General features: G+C 34.0%; 1 protein-coding gene across 3 annotated transcripts in view; it reads left to right on the plus strand.

Moving 5' to 3' along the window:
* The window catches only part of LOC142323150 (rho GTPase-activating protein 45-like), a 41916-nt gene that overhangs the window by 15183 nt on the left and 5850 nt on the right, over positions 1-20883 (plus strand). For 2 of the 3 annotated variants that reach the window (XM_075362420.1, XM_075362419.1), the window contains 2 exons: positions 499-684; positions 17386-17570. In XM_075362420.1, coding sequence (XP_075218535.1) covers positions 499-684; positions 17386-17570 — 371 coding nt within the window. The remainder of the gene's footprint in view (positions 1-498; positions 685-17385; positions 17571-20883) is intronic. The other variant, XM_075362421.1, reaches the window with a different exon arrangement.

A 20883-nucleotide genomic window follows, 5' to 3' on the forward strand; every position in this document is an offset into this window, starting at 1 on the left:
GCATGGCCTCCTCAATTTCTAGATATCACCCCTTTGGGTGTTTTTGTTGCAGTATTTATTATAAGTTTTGAGTACCAAAGAAAAGTTTGAGATTTAGATGATTTAAAACAGAGAATTGTTGAAGCTGTTGGTCTAATAATGCCACAGATGCTCCTAAACTCCTAACAAGAGTTGCATTATCATCTATTCATCTGCCGAGCTACAAAAGCTGCACACATTGAACTTGACATTAAAACCTGGTGAGTTTCTGTGTTTATTAATAAAAAGAATATATATTTAATACAATAACAGTTTCTTTTAACATGTTATTTTTGGATACCTTTAGCCCCTGACTTTCTTTATTTTGTGGGTTATTAGGTGAGACTGTTGAAAAAAGGTACTAAATTGGAAAACGCTACAATGAGATTCCACTATAATTTCAACAATTTGATTTCCATTTTTGTATATTTCTATTTTCAGCTGATATTTTATTATGGTTATTAATGATAATTTTTTCAGAAAAATGACAACTGCAGTAAAAAAGCAGGTTCTCAGCAGGCACTTCCTTATGGATCTCAGCTACCGATACAGATGACCACATTTGGGGTAGAATTGGAACAACAGTTGCGTGCTTCTGGGACTGCAGTTCCACATATTGTAACAAAGTGTGTACAAGAAATCGATGACCGGGGTATTCTAGTTAAGGTATATTTATTATCTTTAAAATTTCTTTTTTGTAATTCTGCCCATTTGTGAACCTGCTGTTATTAATTTAACAATTTTTACATGTTACTTTCTTATTTTTACAAGCGTATGGAGTCCATAATTTTGAGGAATGGTTTTTTATAAATAATTTTAAGGTAAATTAGTAATTATGGCAATTAATTTTTTTCATAAAAATGAAATAAACATTTTAACTTATCATTGTACAAAGTAAATTAATAAATTATAACCAAAAAAATAGTAATTTTAATTTTTATATTGTGTTATTGGTTATTAAATAGGTACAAATTATAGTTCTAGGACAACTGGCACTTAGAATGGATGCCAAAGATTAGTGGTGCCCATGATGAGGCTTGAAACTGCAGTAAAGATTGAGGAAATAAAATAGGCAAAGATAAAAGTCTAAAAATGGAGGTTAAAAGGGAAGAAAAATTTCTGAAGGAGCTAAAGAGAGAAGTTTGTAAGATGGATTTAAGAAGTTTAGAGAAAAATTAGACAGACATTAAGGAAATAGTAGTTAGTATTGCTGAAATGTCTTGCAAAGCACGTAATAAAAGAGCGGTAGGAGCCATAGTGGAGTGAAAAAAAGAGAAACAGTTAAACAGAAGAAAAATTGTGAAGAAAAGGAGGAAAAATGAAAAGTATGCTAGAAGGTAAAGAGAGTTTGTCAAATTAAAGAGTAATCTTACAAATAAAAAAAAAGTATTGGAGGAAATTCACTGAAGAGTTAAATCGAAATGAGGGGGAAAAATAAACTACTTTCTGGTATTGTGAGAGGTAAGAGAAGGGATTGGACTGATAAAATGTCAATATAAGATGAGAGACTGAAGAATCAAAAATTAATGGAGAAGTTCAGAACTTTTAGAACTTACTAAATATAGATTGGTTATTCAGAAGAAATAGAAGAACAAGAATTAAGTGAAGAAACTGAGATTAGAACTGGCAATTAAATAACAATGGAAGAGGTGATTCTTAATTACTCTAATTAAGGAAATTAGAATAGGGAAAGCAGCTGGGTTTTTATGATGTCTGTGTAGGAATGGTCAAAACTGTTGAACAGGTTAGCTAGAGTACTAAAGGTAGCATAAAAAGAAAAAAATATGCCAGACAAACAGGGAAAAGATGTTACTGTATCAGTTTTTTAAAAAAGGCAATAGAGGAAATTACAGAAGTTTGGTGTGTCTCAAGTGACAAAAGTGTTTAGAAAAGTTTTGCGAGATAGAACCAGAAAAAGTGATGGAGGAGAACAGTTTGAAGAGCAACAGAAAGATTTTTAAAATGTTAGGTCACATAGACTTGTTTTTTTGCAACAAAAATGCTAATGGAAAAGAGATTGGGATTTAATAAGGATTTTGTGGTGATTTTCTGGATATACAGAAAGTATACAAGTGTGCATAGAAAATTAGTATTGGAAGGCTTTGCAAAGAAAGATTATAGGAAAATGGGTAATAAGACAGTGCACTACAAAAAATTACCAAAAACTAAGACTAATTACCAAAAATTAAGAGCAGTGTGTAAAAGCCAAAGTGGGGTTCTTTGAATGGTTATAACTGATTGAGACATTGGTGTGTACTATCACCTGCATTTACTTATTGTAATGATGGATGGAATCATGAAGATAAGAGTAGGAGAAGGGGTGGAAAGTGTGGCTATTTGAAAATTGTTGCGTGTGGTGAAAGTGAAAATGAATTCCAGAGAACGCTTGATTTTGGGATGAAAGATTATGACATGGGGTTGGAATGTAAGAAAAGAAAAAAAGTGGTGGTAACTACAAGAGGTTATCTCTAAAATAAAGACTGTTTTATTGTAAAAAGGTTTATTCTGAAAACTTTAAATTTATTTATTTCTCTTGAACTGCATACTGTATACTACTTCTCTATATAATCATCACATGAATTAAGATGTTTATCGAAGCAATACACCAGCTTCAATATACCTTCGTTGTATTCTTCTGCCACCAGTCCATTTAGCCACTGATTAACAGCCTTTTTAAGCTCATCGTCACCCACAAATTGTTTACCACTCAAAAATTCTTTTAATTTTCTAAAGAAATTGTAATCAGAAGCAGCTAAGTTCGGACTATATGGTGGATGATTGTAAATTTCCCGTTCAAATGTTCACAGTAAATCACATGTGAGACCCACAACATGTGGACATGCATTATCATACAGCAGGACAATGCCGTCAGTCAGCCACCCATGTTACCGATTTTGAATTGCAAGCCGTAACTTATGTAGAGTTTCACAGTAGGCTTTTGCATTTAGTCATTACACGTGGCATGAACTGAATCAGTAGTATGCCAAACCGATCCCAAAAGACTGCAGCCATCAGTTTGTGTCCAAATGGTTGTGACTTGACCTTTGTTGATTTGGTTGGGGATTGAGGATGAACCCATTCACTTGACTGCCATTTTCTCTCTGGCGTGTAATACGAAATCCATGTTTCATCGCAGGTAGCAATTGAATGAAGGAACTCATCACTTTTTTCTGCATAGCGCATCAAAAATTCCAAAGCAGATCTCATTCGGATTTTTTTGTGACATTCCATTAAGATGTGCAGCATCCAACGTGCATAAACCTTTCTGAAGCCTAAATGGTCATGAACAATGCGACCAATAACAGCTCTTGAAACATCAGGAAAAAGAAGGGCCAGGTCGGAAATCGTTAAGTAACGATATTTCTTATTTCACATCGATGCATTTCAACAAGTCCTTGGTGATTATTGAGGGCCTCTCCAAATGTTCTACATCAAGCACATTAATTTTGTTATTTCTAAACGTTTTACAGTATTTTCAGACATTGCATTTCATATTCATTACATTATCACCACACACAGCAACCAGCTGCCTATAAATTTCAGCTGGCTTAATGTTTTGATGGTTTAAAAAACATACGACTCCTTGTATTTCACAGTCGGCAGCAACATAGATTTTCCTATTAATTTTATAATGTAATTCACATGTAGATACTACAATGTGACAACTTACAGACAACAAAGCAGTGTGTACATTTCTAGCATGGCCATGAACAACACAGGTTCATCAACCTTAAGGAGAGAAATTTCCCAGCAGTCTTTACTTTAGAGATATCCCTCGTAGAAAAGAAATAGAACAAGGAAAGCTGAAACTTCAAGACAATGTTCTTACAGTGGTAAATGATTTTAAATATTTTGGATAGTAAACTGGCAGAAGATTGGAACATGATGGAGAGGTAGAAAAAAGGGTAAGAGTGTAAGAGAATAGTTTGAAATATGGAAGTGTTAAAAAATGTAAATAAGTGGTATATGAGGTGCGACAATAAAGTAATGAGACTGATGTGAAAAAAAATGTTGCTTACCGTTTTAGTCATGTTCAGTGTTGTCTCCTTCAAAGTAGTTCCCCTCTGATTGCACACACTTATTCCAGCGCTTCTGCCATTGATGGTAACATTTCTGGAACTCATCTTCTGTAATATCCTCCAAGACCCTCGTCACAGCTTTTTGGACATCTTGTGTTGTTTGAAAATGGTGTCCCTTGACCGCCATTTTGACTCTTGGAAATAGAAAAAAGTCGCACGGAGCGATATCTGGTGAATAAGGTGGCTGTGGTAGTACTGAAATTTGTTTTGAGGTTAAAAATTGTTGTACTGACAGAGCAGTATGGGATGGCGTATTATCGGGATGCAGAATCCAATTATCAGCAATGTTGGCACGGACACGAAGAATTCGTTTACAAAGTCTTTCTAAGATTTCTTTGTAGAAATATCGTCCAGAGGCACCCACTCTTTATGAACAGTTCCCTTGGAATCGAAGAAGCACACAATCATGCATTTCATTTTTGACTTTGACATGCAAGCTTTTTTTGGTCTGGGTGAACCCTTTGAGCACCATTGCGAACTTTGGCGTTTTGTCTCTGGATCGTATTGAAAAAACCAACTTTCATCACCAGTGATAACACGGCTCAACAAATCTGGATTGATTTCAGTTTGCTGTAACAGATCGGCTGCCACATTTTTCCGTGTTTTTCGCTGTTGTTGTGTTAGATTTTTGGGGACCATTTTTGCACAAATTTTTCTCATATCAAGATATTCAGTTAATATTAGACGAACCATTTCTCGATTGATGTTGAGTTCTTCTGCAATCATTTTCACGGATAATCTTCGATCAGATCGTACGATTTCACACACCCTGGTCAAGTTGACATCTGTCCGTGAGGTTGATGGTCGTCCACTGCGGTCTTCATCTTCAACATTCACTAAAAATTTTATGCCACTGAAAAACTTGAGCTCTTGACATAACTTTCTCTCCAAAAGCCTTCTGAAGCTTACCATAAGTTGTCATCGCGTTTTCACCCAATTTAATGCAAAAAGAAATGGCATACCGTTGCGCAATATTTTGCGGTTTCATTTCTGTGACGAGAGACACAAACACGTGTTCACTTATTACAGCACAACTCACGACTGAGCAGTTACATCAATGTGCCGCTTGGACTAGAAGTAGCTTATAGACCAAGGTCAAAGATGGTGTATGTACGCAAGCTGCAGGGTTACCACATCTTACAAAAAAAAATCAGTCTCATTACTTTATTGTCGCACCTCGTATAATGTACTTTGTGCCATTTCTGACATTGCTGCACGAGTTAAAAAAGATATGAGGAAAGTAAATGTCAATATATGGAGATGAAATTTCTTAAAACTAAGATAAGAATGACAAAAGAGGGATTGTATATTTGGAATATAAAATATTTTGTACTCTCCCAATTACAAAAAAGCATGTTGAACAGACAAGTGTAGGACAAGTAAGACTCAGATGGTTTGGACATGTTAAGAGAATGAAGGAGGAAGAAAGAACAACATTGAAAATATTGAATGTGGAGGTAAATAGAAAGACCAAGAGGAAAACCAAAGAAAAGATGGCTATATAAAGTTAAAATATTATGACTAGAAGCTGTTGAGATGATGGTAGGAGAGAACAAGATGATTGTTTATAAGCCATCACCTAACCCAGGATATTGAATAAGGAGAAGAACTAGATATGACTAGTTACAGCAGAATGTATGAAATACATTAATTTGGGAAACTTACATACACACACACACACACACACACACACACACACAAAACATATATACACTCGTATATATAAATATAAATAAATAACTTGATCCACCAAGTACAGAATAAAATTAAATTAGGTAGGGTGACACTTCTGTTTTATTGTATTTATCAAGAATTTACTTTGTTAATGGTGTGTATATGTAATTTTATATGAACAATAAAAAAATAGTATCAACTGAAGATGTGAGAAAATCATTAAAGTACTTTTGTGTATATATAATGGTATAGGTAAGTGTCACATCCTACTGAATTAAATTTTATTCTGTACTTGGTGGATCAAGTTATTTATTTATTTATATTTTTTTAATCGTACAGAGGAATATGAGTCTTAAAATTGACTTACTCATGTGTATATATATAATTTTTTAAATATTCATATAATTCATTAATATTTTGACCACTGTGTTAATAGAATTTATTATTATATGAAATATAAACCACCAAAACACAGTAATTAGGTAAGTTAAACTTATATTAATTTCCAATAATTGGTTTTCACAATACCTTAAGCTTGTATTAAATTCTGTATTTATTACATTAAAACATATTCTTTTAATGATGTATCATTTTTTGCAAAATTATAATTTTTTCTATTGTGAAATTTTAAATGATATTATAGGCTTTTTTTGCTCTTCAGTACTGGAATAATATAATCTTTAAATGTAGTATATTCCTTTGTTCTATTTTTGTCATTAATTTAAACTGTTAAATTGTATATTTATTATGTTGTTAATTAAATAATCATCTTCGAATATGATCTGGTGGTTAATCATTTTACATTTTTGTTTATATTTATAAATGTAATATTTCTTGAGTATATTCATTTTTTTATCATTATCGCAAATCTCCAAAATCTCTAAATTGTTTTTGCAATCAATAATACTTTGTTTTGCATTCTAACAGATTGTCAGTTACATTAGACTTACCTCATTTTTTATTTCTGTATGCTGTGTAATGTTCTGTAAATCTTTTTTTAAGTGATTATTGGTTTTACCTGTATATTTTTATTCTACCCTATATTATTACACTCGTTGCTTTTACTTTTGTATTATCCTCTTAAATACTCTATTATTTTTATTTTTCAGATTTTTATAATATGATTATTTTGGTTTATGTGCTTTTTTATATTTATTTTTATCATATATGTTAATCATTTTTTCTATTATTTTATCTGTGTAATTGTATTAAGGTATAAACTATTATTAATTTTTGTGTTATTTTTTTGTTGTATTTTAGTATAATTATCTTAGTATTTCTTATTCTGCTTTTTATAACCTTTTACTATAATTTCACCATCGAAACCATTAAATATTGCTATTTGTTTTATTTTATATATTTCTTTTTTGAGTTTATTTTTATTGTTTTTTTTTTTATATAATAGATAGCTCAAAATATCATGTTTTTATTTGTGTTAATTTTCTATGACCATGGGTGGTTAAATGTATTATATTATTTGTTATGGGTTTTCAATACAGTAAACTGATGTTTCTGTTACATTGTTTATCCTTATCTTAATTTCAATATCAAAAAAAATGTATTTTTTTATTATTTTCTATTTTGTATGTAAATTTGAAATTCTTATTGTAATTGTTAAGTTTATTTAAAATGATAAAATGTTTCTTATTCATAGTTGGGTTATGTATGACTATAATACCATCCACATGTCTTATACATAATAATATTTGGTGTGTAATTAATATGCCGTGAACTGTTTCATTTTCAAAATCTTTATAATATTTCAGACATAATAGCTGATGTAGGTGATCCGATTACCTTCTGTCTGCAAATAACAATTATTCTCATATTCAAAGTAATTTTGAAGACAGGCATTTCTTATAATAGTGATTAAGCATTGGTGTATTCTGGGATTTCAATTAATCTATTTTTTATTATTTCTATTGCTTTGTTAATTGGTGTATTAGGGTACATGTTAGAGATATCATAACTTACTGTTTGTGTGTTATAATTAACTTTAATAAATTTAACATATTTATAACTGTAACCTTTTTCTTTATATTTTAGATTCATTTTTAATCTAAATATTTTAATGTATTATTTTAGCTCTGAAATATGTAGATGATGTTTTAAAATTTATTAATGATCTTATAGGATTATTTATTTTATTTAATTCTCCTGGTAATCAAAGTAGTTTTGGAAGTAGATGGTAAATAGGGATATAATCTTGAATGGTAATTTAATTTATCATAATTAAATATTGGTTTATATTTAGATATTACATTTTTTACAATTTTTAAGTATTTTTTTGTTGGGTCTTTGTTGCCATCTGCTGGTAATGAATTTAACTAAATTATTTAAATAAATGTTATTATTTCTCAGCAACAGCAATGATCTTATAGACTTGATTGGTTTTTAAATTGCTCATATTAATAGCTCATTAGACTAATTTTAAATTATTATACTGTTCATCTAATGAAGCAGTGCACTCTCTGAAAATGTTTGTGAAGTGTCAGAAGAAAAAAAGCAGTAAGTGTTTTTCTTCAATTAATTAATAATTTATTTAATATATATATATATATATATATATTGTCACGTGTTCCACATCTCAGTCAGGATATTGAGATGTTGTTGACAATTTAGAATGTTTATATAATTACAGTTCATTGGTTTAAAATGTTCATAATTACAACCAGACACATTAATAATAATAATGGTGATAAATACAATAGTGATAATAATAACAATAATGCCCTGAGGTAGATAATCCCCACGTCCGGAACACAACATCTACGTTCCACGTCCAGGGCGGCAACAGCTGTACTTATGTATAATACATATAGCTGGCTAATGGGGCTCCAAGTAATTTCCTCAGATATGCTTTTCTTTTGACCTGTTTCCACCTTCAGGTCACCATATGGATTGGAATTTACGGCCACCTGCAGGATATGTACTACTAATGATTTGGAAATGGACTCACACCATATTTAGAGCTGGAGATGTGGCGGCCGGGGTCAATGTTATTGCAGGTGTAACAGAGACCCTTCCGTTGTCCACATGCCCCCTGCGATGGCAAGCATGTAGCAATGGTGCCCATGTATGTCGATGCATGGGAGCTCTGAAAGCCTCGGTGAGTAGGAGTCTGGAGTCAGTGCAGAGACTGCGCATCCGCTCTCTGCCAGGACATATGCCGGTTCCACCGGAGTACCGGATTGGACCTCCAAGGTTGGTAGCCCTGGAGTGGGGGTGTACCCCGGCGGCTAGCCTTGCTACAGAAGGGATAAACAACATGAGTAATCTTGAACAACAATCAAACGTGGCAGAGGGTTCATGAAAACACCCTCGTTTAGAACCGGCTGTTTCCCCCGAGGCGAAATGTTGTAAGAGTGCAGAATCTCGAAGAATAGAAGTTGAGGCCAGAAAAAGCTTGCAAAAAGCTTTTTTCAAGAGCAAGATTCCGAAGCCGAAATATTTGATAATCACAAAGGAAGACTGTAATTTCTCGAAGGTGAGTCCCTTCCTCATTGTTCGAGAAATAAATAAATGTGCTGGAGGCCCTGTTAAAGAAATTAGAAAAACCTTCACAGGACTTCATGTGGAAACTGTAAATGATATTCAATCGCAAAAGATCCTAGGGTTAAAAAAAATAAGAGAATTGGTTGTACGTGTTGATCCCCATGGCACACTCAACACCTCAAGGGGTGTTGTGTGGTCTGTCGGGATCTATTAAACTGTTCAGAGAAAGAAATTGTTGAAGAACTAGCAGCACAAGTAGTAATAGAGTGTCGCAGATTGAACATGAGAAGGAATGGCGAAGTCCTTCCTTCAGCATCTCATGTTCTCACATTTAACCGGCCTACTTTGCCGGAGAAAGTTAGAGCGGTAATACATCGATTGGATGTGCGGGCATTTGTACCGCTGCCAATGAGATGCTACAAGTGCCAACGTTTTGGCCATACCGCGGTAAGATGTGAGAGACCGCAAATATGCGTGTGCGGCGATGAGTTGCATGAGGGAGAGCCATGTAAAGAGCCTCCCACATGCATCAATTGTAAAGGAACACATTCTTGTAGATCCAGGAACTGTCCTGTCTACAAAGAGAGGTAGCTGTGCAGGAAGTTAAAACCCTGCAAAAGGTCAGCTACGAAGCAAAGAAGATTGTAAATGCCCGCAGACCTAGAGCAACAACAACCTATGCTCAGGCTGCGGCTGCTGTTCCTGCTCCTGCTCCGGTTGCTGTTGATGAAAGCCAGCTCATCAGTAAACTTGCGCCTACTTTGGCTAACATGATTGAAAGGATCATTGAAAACAAGATGAAGCCTTTCAGCAGGAAAGAAGCTGCCAAGCCAAAGATAGTACAGCCATCCGAAGATAAATCAGTTAAAATGAAAGTTGCTCCTATAGAGAAGAAAAAACAGACACCAAACCAGAATACCAAGTTGGTCTGAGTGAGATACTTATTGATGATAAAAAGAAAGTTACAGCTACAGATTCTGTTATGGAGGCTCCCAAGTCTCCTTCAACTGAGATGGCCTCTAAACCCCAGAGGCCACAAAACATCAGACAGGGGGGTGGGCGAGTGTCACCCCTTCCACAGGCGGTGACTGGTGCTATCCCCGTGTCGGGGGTTGGCAAGGTTCCCGCCTCTCAATCGGTGCCGATCCATGCCCGTCATCCTCGGCGGCTGTTGTATCCGATTCGGAGACTGGAAGCTATACGAGCGACGACGTTCTCCGCGAACACGATGCTGTTCGCAATATGGAGAAAAAAAGAAAAAAAGGATGGCTGAAAGGAAAACCTAGGCTATAATTTAATTTAAAATCAGCGAGTCTATAGTACAATGGAACATCAATGGATGTTTTTCAAACATCCATGAGCTCCAACGCTTGGAACATGATGTAGACCCGATTTGTATATGTCTGCAAGAAACACATTTCAGCCGAAATGAAAATTTTAAATTAAAAGGATATGATATATTTCGGCGAGATCAACTGCCAAATGTAAGCGTTAGAGGTGGATTAGCCATATTAACATCGACCAGAGCTACCGCCGAAGCTGTTGATCTAAATACAAACCTGCAAGCGGTCGCCATTTGAATGAAGCGTCCACTACAGGTCACTGTTTGCAGCATATACCTGCCTAATTTTGATTGGAAGGAGGATGACATATCACGATTAATTTTGAGCTTCCCCCACCTATTTTACTGGTGGGTGATTTTAATGCCCATAATTCTCGTTTGGAGGAAAGTGAAGGCTATTTGTGGGCATAAAAAGTTTGCTCCCATAACTAGCCTTCAAGATGAAGATGGAATTAAAGACACTCCGAACGAAATTGCAGAGCTATTATCCATTCACTTCGAGAAAGCCAGCAAAACGGCTAACTACGAAGAAGATTTTCAAGCGAAAAAAGAAGAACTTGAGGGTCTACTAAATTTCCATACTGAGTATAATTACCAATATAATGTACCATTTAAAATAGAAGAATTCATGAAAGCGTTGGAGAAAGCAGGCAACACAGCTGCTGGTCCGGATGAAATCCATTATAATATGATCAGGCAGCTGAATACCACTGCAAAACGCAGACTATTAGAACTGTATAATCAAATATGGCGGGATGCAATGTACCCGCAGCAGTGGAAAAAAGCTCATGTTGTTCCAGTACCAAAGAAAAATAAAAATTTAACAGATCCCAATAGCTATCTTCCTATCTCCTTGATGTGCGCTATGGGAAAAATACTCGAAAAAATTATTAATAATCGACTCGTTTGGGTTTTAGAAAAATAAAACCTGATATCACCATATCAAGCAGGTTTTCGACAATACCGCTCTACCACCGATCAAATGATTAACTTAGAGAACATTATATATAACAGCTTTATTACAAGAAAACATTGTGTCGGAGTCTTCTTTGGTCTTCAGAAGGCTTTTGATATGACCTGGTGACATGGAGTAATGCTCCAGATACATGAATGGGGCATTCGTGGCAATCTGCCAGTATTGCTCAGCAACTATATGAATGACTGTACCTTCCAAGTACGTGTTAACAATGAATATTCATCTGAAAGAATGTTGGAAAATGGCATACCACAAGGTTCGCCGTTGAGCGGTACCTTGTTTACCATCGCCATTAATAAATTGATATTAGCCATTCCAGTAGAAATCAGCAAAAGCATCTATGTTGATGATTTGGCAATTGTGTATGCCAGCAACAAGACTGCTATGGTGAAGAACAAATTGCAACGGGCGATTAACGCTCTAAATGAAGTTACGAGGAATAATGGATTCCAATTTTCACCAGAAAAAACGTGTTGTGTACATTTCTGTAGGAAGAGAATTCCTCATCAAAGTCCTATGTTGAGAATTGGCAATGATCCAATACAATATAAAGACAACATGAGATTTTTAGGACTAGTATTGGATAAATCCCTTACATGGGGACTACACATTCAGGACTTGAGTGTTAGATGCAAAAAAGCCCTAAACGTTATTAAATGTTTATTAAACATTAATTGGGACTCAGATAAAGAGATATTATTGAGACTGTATAAGGCATTGGTTCAATCTAAACTAGACTACGGATGTATTGTATATTCATCCTCTAGGAAGTCGCATTTAAGAAAGTTAGATGTTATTCACAATAGCGGAATAAGATATGCAATAGGCGCTTTCCGCACAAGTCCGGCGACTAGTCTAATGTCTGAAGCCGGAATACTGCCACTACATTATAGAAGAGAGATCCTTTTGCTATTATACGCAGCAAATATAAGGGCTTTTCCTGCCCATATAAATAATAAACTTTTCATGAATCATCCTATGGCTGCAGTATACGAACGTTGTGCTACCTATTCCAGACCAGCCGGAATTAGGTACCACAAATTAAGAAGAAAATACGAAATTGCTATTCCTGAGACACTAGCAATTTCCACAAAAAAAATACCACCATGGCTTTTGCCAGCGGTAAATACAAGGTTGGATCTCTCTCAGGAAGAAATAAAAAAGAAGCCAGCAGTGATCATCCAACAGGAATTTTTAGCCACCATCAGTAACTATGAAGAACATATCAGAATTTATACTGACAGCTCTAAAACCGAACATGGTGTTGGATGCTCCATATATGTAAATGGAGAGGCCCACTATTGGAGACTGCCAGATATGGCCAGTGTATATACGGCAGAACTTACTGCCATTCAGCAAGCTCTTCGTTACACAGAACACTATTGCGAAGAGAGAGTGCTAATATGTTCCGATTCTCTAAGTGCACTTGTTGCAATTCGGAACAAAAACATTAAGGATGTCCTAATTTCAAACATCCTGTCCATTTTATACGTTTTAAAGCAACGAGGACAGCGATGTGTATTTATATGGACTCCAGGGCATGCTGGTATTACAGGTAATGAAAGCGCAGACGAAGCTGCTAGAAAGGCAACAGTCTGCGATGATTTGGATGCATTTCCTGTAAGAGTGGCAGATGTTAAAAACTGTCTAACGAACATAGTAAGAAACAAGTGGAATACTGATTGGAGGAGTTTAAATACAAAATTAAACTCAATAAAAACTTCTCCATATAAATGGAAAAGCGACTTTAAGTTGAATCGCCATGAACAAGTAGCTGAGACCAGACTTGGTCACGCGATTGACAAATTCATATTTGTTAACCGGCGAAGAGAGATCAATGTGCAGTGTTTGCAATAAAACACTTACAATTAAGCATCTAATAGAAGAGTGTACAATATATGAGGACCTTAGAAAGAGGTTCCGTCTAAGAAGTGGCATTACTGCTGATCTGGATAATGGAAATGAAAAAAAGATGGTTGCATTTTTACACGCCAGTGGACTTCTTAGAAGTCTGTAAAAGTTGAAAAATGTTTAAAGCTGTGTCAATGAATCTCTAAGTGGAATTCTTTATGTATATGGGAGTCTCGAAGCGTGGCACGTGTAGTGATGGGAGGTAGCCCTCTTGCCTAGACCATCCTGGCTCGTCTGCATTCAAGAGCAGTGAGTTGGAGTGTGTCCAATGATGGCATGGGGGACCCTCAAGGGTAAACTGAGGGCGCGAGGCTATGGGTAAGCGCAATAGATGCCTGTAGCCTTTTTATAAGGAGTCAACTGCCACGGCATCCTGGCACGACTAATATACTGCTTCATGGCGGTTCTTGTCGCCCCAAGGGTGCTTAAACAAACTATAAACGAGACAGGTAGAAGAAAGAAATGGTATTGATAAGTTGTATTATTAATTTCATGGTCTTTTTGAGAACCTCATCTCAAATTTTAATATCGGGGCCCTTTACATCCCGTAAGTGTTGTTTTGTCTTGTTGTTGTTGTGTCTTAATGTTTTTTATGTTGGTTGTGTTTTTAAATAAAATGTAAGGGCCCTTTACACCCTTACATATGACGATCCTGATGGTGATACTAATTTCTTTTAAAGAATGTGACGAGGGCTAATGACCCTAGCAGTCAATGCCCGTAAAAACTTAGGAAAAAAAAATAACAATAATAAAATAATTAATGAACATAAATATTAATATAGTAATTGCAACCACAATAATAATCAGGATAATAGTAGTAAATGTAATAATATTACATTTCAGTATCAACAAATCAAAGTACATGACATAATACATAATCAAAACAGTAAGTATGACATAAAAACAGAATATAATCAACAAAGTTAACAATCAAAATAATACACATCAAGTAGTGATAAAATGTCAATAGTAAATAATAAATACAGATTACACATAAGACAGAGTTCAAAATAAATAATTGTTTGGAATTTATTCCAGGTAGATAAATAAAAAAATAGAATTCAGACCCATTAACAAAAGAAATGATTAGTCTTGACCCTTTTTAACCACTAGTCTTATATTAACAAACGATCTTATAAAGTTCACTAGCAAATACCCTTGTTATCTACAACAAATTTAACAATTCAAATCTAACAATTTATGAATGAAGTTTATTGCATTATTTCTTTCACTTATACACTTGTCATTTTACTGTAATTCACCGATAGTATTTCTTGTTTACTGAAATTACTCATGATGTCACCTTAATTGTATCAAACTGGATACTCTCCTCACTGGACTGACATATCATACTCTCATCTTACAGACTCACACCTGTGACCCTCCTAGCTGGACTGGCTTGCAGAACTCTGCCAAACCCACATGACTCCACACAACTTCTCCTCACTAAACTCACAGAACTGCTGCCCTTGCTGGACTGACGTCATAACGCCTCGCAGACTGGTTCTAATAGAACTTTATTTTTAGCTGTCTTATCCTGATTAATTATACTGCTGGACTGGAACCAAGTAGAAGCATGAGAACAGTTGACCAAGGTTTTTGTTTCCATGAATTCCAAACCTGTTCTCTTCTCACCGTACAACAGGTGTTCATTGTGTATTAGTGGGCAGTATAACAAAGGAAAATTGTTAAACGGACCTATACTTTACAAAAAGGGTTCTCCTTTTTGTCCCTTTCTAGATTCCTGCAATTATTATACTTTATATTACTTTCATAATAATTGGTAGGAATCCGTTACTCAGGCCCACTATACCGGTCTTGTTACAATATATATATATTTTTTTTCTTTCTTTTGTTATATTTTTTATTATTATAGTAGTATTGTGAAGCACACATTTATATTTTTACACTGTATTAATTTACTGTAATAATATTGCTATTTAAGATGTAGAATGTATTTATCTAGGCTAACTTAATTTGTGTGTAATTGTATATTGTAAATTATATTTGTTTAAAATTGTCATTGTAATAATAAAAATCTATTACTAAAGAAATGATATTATGTATCACATACAAACAAATAAATATTCTACTCACTATCCAAATAATAAGTTGGCCCAAATATACTGTTATATGATATAAATGTTTTTGAAAAGACCATTTTGTACAATCTAGAAAAAATCCATTTAATTCTGTAAATCATGTCTGTCAGTTTGTAGACTTAAACAATCATTATTTATTAGGTGATACACAGATTTGGCTCTTATGTTTACTACTGTCCAGTAGCTGATATTCAGTTGTAGCAGTCTGTTCAGGAGGGTTCATTTGAACCTTTACATTATATTTGATATGTAACAAGGATTACGACTTATCCTATGCAAGACTACTCCAAACAACTTTCAATCAGTACTTCTATGGATTAATTATCTCCTTCCTCTTCCTAGCTAATTCCTTAATCTTTATTTCTCTTCCTTAAATAAATGCCACATGTCACTCACTCCAGTTCTATCTGTGGCGTCATGTTGGCATCTTCTATTTGTAGGCAGGGCAGCTGCTTTTTTATTAGAGCATAGTCAGATGGTGACCCTGAGTGTCTACGTAACTGCCCAAGGATTCCTTAAAATAATTGGCACACTAGCTTTCTATCTAGAAAATTAGTGAAAATTAACCAATTGTTGTCCAGAAAATTTCCAACTAATTTTTTTTTGCACAAAAGGTGAAGTTATGGCTGAGTTACCTATCATAATAATTAAACCATAATAATATTTTATCTCACTTTTATTAACTTTCATTTGATTAATTTTTACTTCTAATTGCAACTCTTTACGTCATATGGTCTACTCTCTGTTGCTTTCTAAGGTAATCAAAATTTGTTGATAACTAATCTTCAATAATTACTTCACCTTTAAATTTATGATACACAGGTTTACTGTTGCATACCTTATCAGGTATTCCTTCTTCATTACATCGATTATTAAACTGCCAGATATTTTTAAAAGTCAATTAAAAGAATATATTAGGAAGATAAATATCTTCCTTAAACTACCTGCATTTTGAAATTGTTCTCCCTTTGACAAAACCAACCTGATTTCTCGTAATTACAATACAAACTTTGATAAAACATAATTTTGGATTTCTTTGTTTGAGTCGAGTAGAGAGATATGTCTCTTAAGTTTTACACTAGTTTATCATACTGTTTTTTGTAACATGATTATGATAGCTTCCTTCAGCCCAACGTTCTTCAGGACATCCATATGGATCATATCTTCACCTAGAATTGTTCCATATTTTCAGGCTGCCGTTGATTCTCTACTTCTTTCACAGTCAGTTCTTCAGTTAGTGGCTGCACATCATAACATTTCTTTGTTCCTCTGCTCAAGCGTAATGGTTCTGCAAATGATTGGTTTTTAATAAATAATATACCTATTTCTTTTCTGATTTGAGGCCATCATTACATTCTGTTAATTTATTCATAATCATTAGGATAAATTTACATTTATAGATATTTATAATTCTTGGATTCTTTAAGTTCATATCTTTTTAGTATTACTGCTTTTTAGCTTCATATTACTATCATTACTTTTCCTAGAAGAGTTGCTCAGTTGTAATATATATATATATAAATATTGATCCATCCAAGTACAGAAATGTACATTAAATAAGATAACACTTAGCTTATTTCACATTTTATAAAAACGTTTCCATGGAAACCCACATCTTCAGTTGTAATTATTTTACTTTAAACTATTCATATCAAACTACATTCCACACTTATATATATTCAGATTTATCAAAAATATAAAATTTGTTATTTTAGAAAATTAAAACTACATATGTAAAATTGAATATATATATATATATATATTTATTTATTTATTATTTTATTTTAGGGTATTTATAGGGTTTCTGGAGTAAAATCAAAAGTTGAGAAGTTATGTCAAGAATTTGAGACTGATGGTGAGAATGTTGAGCTGAGCTGTGTTCATCCTAATGTTATTGCAAATGTTCTGAAGCTATATCTGAGACAACTACCTCAGCCATTGTTTACATTTAATTTATATCCAGAATTTGTAAGGTGCAGTATAATCATTTAATATTATATATCATGAATGAAAAGTTAAAGTAAATTTAGTATTTTTATCATATTTCTATTTTATACGAGGGTTATTTTTTTTCAAGGTCCGATCGGTCAATAAAAACCCGCGCAAAAATCGGATGAACCTTTGCACATATGTGTTGCGCAGTATATCTAGTATGGCCTTCAATCACGCCGCGTCACTTCGTTTAGTTCTAAACACGCAGCTAGCACGTAAACGTGTCTACAACAATAGCATCTCCCGCCAAGAGTGAAGTGCGTGCGGTAATTCAATTTCTTCAGGCTGAGGGGTGTAATGCAGTTGAAATTCATCGATGAGTAAGTAATGTGTATGGTGAAACTTCAACGAGTGACAGCAAAGTGCAACAATGCACCGCAGATAGTTGGTCTCACACAGGCAACTCTTTTCCGCAGTCTTTCAAGAATTTCTTGGTAAGCATATTGATTTACAGTCTGTCATGTAGGCAAAACCTCCTTATGGACAATGCCATTACTATCGAAGAAACAAATTACCATGGTTTTGATTTTTGATTTGCTCATTTTTGCTTTTTAGGGACGTGGTGAGTTTGAAGTGTGCCACTCTCTGCTCTGGCATTTTGTTTCTGGGTTGTATTCAAATATCCAAGATCCATCACCAACAATAACATTTTTTAAAAAATCAGGATCAGTTTCAATTCCCCTAGAAAATTGCAGCACACTTCCCTGTTATTTTACTGTTCAACAGTGAGGTTTTTGGGAAAAATTTTGCACAAACGTTTTTCATGTCCAATTCGTCTGTCAAAATTTGATGGACATGGTATGATTCAGATTCAGTTGTTCTGCAATCATTCTGATTGTTAATTGCCGGTTGAACCATATCAAGTCTCTGATTCACTCAACATTGTCATCACTTTTTGACGTTAATGGTCTTCCAGATTGAGGATGTCTGCAACTGATTCTCAGCCATCTGAAAATGCTTTAAACCACCTAAAAACTTGGGCTTGTGACAGTGTCATCTCCATACGCCCTTTTCAGTTTTGAAAATGTTTCAGTAGCATTCTCACTGAGTTTAACACAAAACTTGATTGCACAACGTTGCTCATGATTAGTATAACTCAATTTTGTAATGCACAACAAAAACTCATTTCACGAAAAGTTTGTTTACATTTCACGTGGCAACCATAGATTAAAATTATTAATACATAATATAAATCAGCTGTTCGTATAACCATATGTTTACTGGTAACTTTACAGTGTTGGCACTTTGGCTGCCAAGGAAAACTAGTCTCATTACTTTATTTACAGACCTCATATTTTATATTTAAGTAAATATAAAAAAAATAGATACCAGCAATAATGTAACAAAATGTCAAATATTGTTACATTACTTTTAACCTAATAGTTTTGGATTTGTTGTTTTATCTTTAGCCTTCATAAATTACAATTACCAATAAAAATTATATTAATTAGTATAGTTTAATTATATTGATAGTGTACATTGGTAATTTTATTTATATAATTGTTAATAAAAATATAAATAATGTGTATTTAAATATGTCTTATTTTTTTTTATGGAATAGAATAACTGAAATTATGCTTAAGAACCGTTTCAGTAAGTAAATATTAAGAAATAAATGTTCAATTTAATTGTTAAATAATCATCATTGATATTTTGTAATGTAATTAAAAAAATAAATGTAAATACAAAAAACAAAATAAATAAAAAATATGAAGTGATAAAAAAAAACTTTTTTTGTTTACCTTTATATTGTAAAATAAAACAAAGTAAAAAGTAAAAAAAATAATGCCTCTGCTATGAACAGTCCAAACAGAAAGCAGAAGTTTGGCTTACTTTGTAGTCGCTATTATATGGTAAATATGAGAAATACTTAACTATCAGTCTAACATCCATGCATTGAAATTCTCACTAGGGTAGTTAAAAAGTGAAGAGAATATATGATGGAGGGTATATTATATGATGCAAACATGTTTGGTTTCAGAAAGAGCCTTGGTATAAGAGAGGCCATTCTGGTCCTCATATTAATCTTATAAGCCAGGCTTAAGAAAATGAAGTTATCTGCATGCTATTTACAGACATGGAGAATCATTCGATTATGTAGAACAGGACAAAATTTTTTAAATTTAAAGAAAAATTAGACTGAAATGTAGGAAAAGAAGATATATTTACTAATCTTACAAGAATGAGCTCCAGTGATAGACGTAAAAGATGAAAGAGGAGTGAGACAAGGGTGTAGTTTACCCCTTGCTATTCAACTTGTATGTAGAAGAAGCAATAAAGGAATTGAAGGGCAAACTTGAGAGTGGAGTAACTTTCCAAGATGAGAAATGTTGACATTTATTTATGGCATTGTTTTTTTTTTGGTAGTAAGAAAGAATGGGTTAGAGTAAATACTGATTGGCATAGATTTATTACTAGAAGATATATTCCGTTTGAAAATAAGAGTAAAACAAAGGTGATGAAGTTTAACAGAAAGGAGTATAAGAAGAAATATTAAGGTAGGGGAAAATAGTATATAAGAAATAGCAGAATATTATTATATACAGACAAACCTCGCTTAATGAGCTCCTCCCAAAACGAGTGGCGGATTCACATAATGAGCAAAACAAAATGTACAAATTGATTCCCTTAATGAGCAATGTTTTGCAGAACGAGTGACAAGGAGACATTGTAACATCATATCCTACCTACATCTCAGCTATCAGTGTGTGTTTAGCGCTTATTCAGCTAGCATCTTACTTTTGCTTATGAAAGTTGTATTCAGACACATTATTTTGTATTTCTTTTTTAGCACAAAGTTTAAGCATGCTTACATGTTTGTCTTCAAACAAAATACCACAAGAAGATAGGGGTAAGAGAAGAAAAATCACTGTACAAGTCAAATGCCAAATCATTAAGAAGCGAGAATGAGGTATTGAGCGTGGTTGACCTAGCACGCACATACAACTGGTCTACATCTACGATTGGTGCTTCAAAGGGTGTCACAAAAATTTCTATGCAGTGGCCACGTATTCTCAGTGATGTTGAAATATTGCTTCTCACATGGATCAACAAGAAACAAATGCAAAGTTTCACTATTAACAAAAACATAATTTGTGAGAAGGCGAAACTAATTTTTGTCGACCTCTTTAAGAAGATAGCCCGGGCGAAGATCGTAAACAATACAGCGTATGGCGACGCCTGAATTGGGGGAAGCCGTCAAGGACGGTCGTCATCATGTCGAACGCTTGCGTCTGGGACAGTTAAACCTGCATCGTTCCCGGGCGGCCACCAATGAAGTCATGAGGATTCTTG

This window comes from Lycorma delicatula, chromosome 4, assembly GCF_047948215.1.
Source record: "Lycorma delicatula isolate Av1 chromosome 4, ASM4794821v1, whole genome shotgun sequence".
Taxonomy (NCBI): domain Eukaryota; kingdom Metazoa; phylum Arthropoda; class Insecta; order Hemiptera; family Fulgoridae; genus Lycorma; species Lycorma delicatula.